Source organism: Solanum verrucosum, unplaced genomic scaffold, assembly GCF_900185275.1.
Source record: "Solanum verrucosum unplaced genomic scaffold, falcon-dt-bn FXZP01000351.1, whole genome shotgun sequence".
NCBI classification, from domain to species: Eukaryota; Viridiplantae; Streptophyta; class Magnoliopsida; order Solanales; family Solanaceae; genus Solanum; species Solanum verrucosum.
In genome coordinates, this window is record NW_026019958.1 from 442,596 (window position 1) to 445,380 (window position 2,785).

A 2,785-nucleotide genomic window follows, 5' to 3' on the forward strand; every position below is an offset into this window, starting at 1 on the left:
AATCCGGTAAGGCCAGTTCTCTACGCACTTATAAACCGAGACATGTTCATGGCTGAAACGAACAAAACAATGAGAACCAAAAACAGTTCAAGGGTTGATTGTGTGACTTATGTTGTCTAGGTATACACCAAAGCTCGACGGTTCAAAGATATCAAATCTACCGATTGACCGAGTATATCCGATATATGTTCACTACGGAAATTTCAAAGGGAAACCCACTTATCCAGAGGCAATCAATCCTTAATTACAAATCACACAGTTTTTCATGCATATGTTTTAACAATAGCCATTCCCTATTCATGCGGGGGATTGTTGGGTTTTAAAGGTGTGAACAGGAAATGAAGGGTTGTGACTCTCCTGAATAGTTGTGACTATGCCGAAGGGTTGTGAACTTTATGAAAGGTTGTGTCCTTTCTAAAGGATTGTGACCGTTTGAAAGGTTATGCCTTTTCCAAAGTGTTGTGACCTTTCTGAAAGGTTGTTTTCTTTCCAAAGAGTTGTGACCTTTACCCTTTGTTGGCTATAAATAGAGAGGTTTTCTCTGATTTTTCTGTATCGAATTCTTCCCTTCTTTTGCATACATTTCTTACAAAACAAAATCGATCGATCGTGTCTGTGTGTGTGATTCGTTGCTATCATTTTGAGTTCGTTGAAATTATCGAAGTTTGAGGTACCGCTACTTCTTTAATGGTTAATCCGTTTTATCTTGGGAGGAATTAATCTGCAACCTCGGGTACTTGAGGGGATTAAATTTCTTAAGGACACACAGTGGGTTCTGTGGACTCGGATAGTTCTTTGTGTTTTTCTTTTCATCTTTTATTATTTCTGGTTTGCTAATCTGAATACAAGAGATAACAGAAGGGAGGCTATATATTATGCGTAATGAATGTGTGTCCTATGCATCGAACATTTACATAGTAAAACAATAATTCTTACTATAGAGTCAGTAATGGTCTTAGACTTGAACTATGATTGCTTAAGCAAAACAAAGTATCATTGCTTACACACAATAATCAAGGTGTAGACACAATTAGCTTTAATAGCCAACACATATATGTACTATCCCAATTTATTACTTTCATGAGTATTAATTTTGAGAATATATATATATTCTCTCAATTCTTATAGAAAGTGGTTTACTTTTACGGTGGCACAGATGAAATATGTCAAGTGTATTCCTGTATATAATTTTAGCACCCCACTCATATATACGAGATACAAACATTCATTAACTAAGAGTTGAAAGACTCAACATCTACAAATCATTAATTAATTATAGGATAAATTAAACACATGACTCACATGAAAAGAATATATAAAAACAAATATATATAATAGTGCATTTGTAAAAGAGATAAAACTTGACTATTAAATGAAATTAGAAGTAGTTAATTATCCACTCACACCATTTATTTATTTATTATATATATAATAAGATAATAGTTAACATAAAGACACATGACCTTTTATACTCATTCCATATGATATGAGTATTTATTTAGGTATTTATTAAGTGAAAGAGTCATGCATTATTAAGGAGTGGAGAAATAGAAATGACCAAGCTTGACTATATCGTCAATGTTACTAAACTAAATGTCCCCACAAGTGCTGATAAAACTACACCACCCACACCCTGAATGATGTTTCCAACAAGCATGAGGGGAGCTTGAAGAATTCCTGAGGTGGGCAACAAAGTACAATTAACAATTGGGAGAGCAACCCTTGCAACACATGAAAGAGTTGAAGTATTTCCAAACAAAATATTTGTATTGGTGCTCAATGTAACATTTATTAAACCTTCAACATTTGTGATCACTTGAGCAAGGGTTGTGTTGCCACAAATAATGGCCACATTTACTCCACCAATTCCGGGGCCTGGGGCATTTCCCGATGTGGAGCAAGACACAACACCCCGTATAGTTATATTAGCTGGTTGTCCAACAACGGGTGGTACAATGGGTGGTACTTGACCAACGGGTGGTACAATGGATGGTACTTGACTAACGGGTGGCACAATAGATGGTACTTGACCAACAATGGGCGGTATTAGCTGGCTAACAATGCCTGGTAATACTTCGTTAAGAATGGATGGTAATAATCTTCCAACAATGTCTTGTAATAATCTTTCAACAATGGGTGGTAATAGTTGGTTAAGAAGGGGTTCTAATTGGCCAACAATGGGTGGTACTTGTCCAACAATGGGTGGTACTTGACCAACCGGTGGTACTTGGGCAACCGGTGGTACAATCGGTGGTACTTGACCAACCGGTGGTCTAATGGGTTGGCCAAGAATGGGACCAAGAATGGGACCAGCAATGGGACCAAGAATGGGACCAGTAATGGGACCAAGAAGGGGACCAATACCAATGGGTAATTGGCCAACACCAATGGGTGGTACTTGACCACCAACGGGTGGTACAATGGGTCGGCCAAGAATGGGATTAACAATACCACCAAGACCGAGTTGAGCATGGGCTAGAGGACTAGTGGTGATGATGGAAAGCAGAATAGTGAGGAAAACAACACACATTTTTGAACACATGATGATGATTTGATAATACTTTTTTCTATTCAATATCCCCTTTTTATAGTGCTGCTTTTTATTTACTCCACCCCTACCTTAACTTACCCCCCCCCCCCATCCTATATAAATGATTAAAAAATGTATTATACGTAGATATATTATGTTCCATGCCTAAATAATATTATTAAAGACTTACAACTTCCAATATCTCCCTCACATATATCCTCATCAGTTAGGTTCAAACTCATCCACTTGAAGATC

General features: G+C 37.3%; 1 protein-coding gene across 1 annotated transcript; it reads right to left on the reverse strand.

Moving 5' to 3' along the window:
- Nucleotides 1-1,385: 1,385 nt before the first annotated feature.
- On the reverse strand, nt 1,386-2,530 carry LOC125814808 (36.4 kDa proline-rich protein-like). Its single transcript, XM_049494251.1, has one exon. The coding sequence runs from the start codon at nt 2,528-2,530 to the stop codon at nt 1,568-1,570; it is 963 nt and encodes a 320-aa protein (XP_049350208.1). The 3' UTR covers nt 1,386-1,567.
- Between the last annotated feature and the right edge of the window lie 255 nt (nt 2,531-2,785).

What these genes read in the sequence shown, in the direction of transcription:
- LOC125814808 (XM_049494251.1), bottom strand. Translation starts at nt 2,530, where the DNA reads ATGTGTGTTGTTTTCCTCACTATTCTGCTTTCCATCATCACCACTAGT.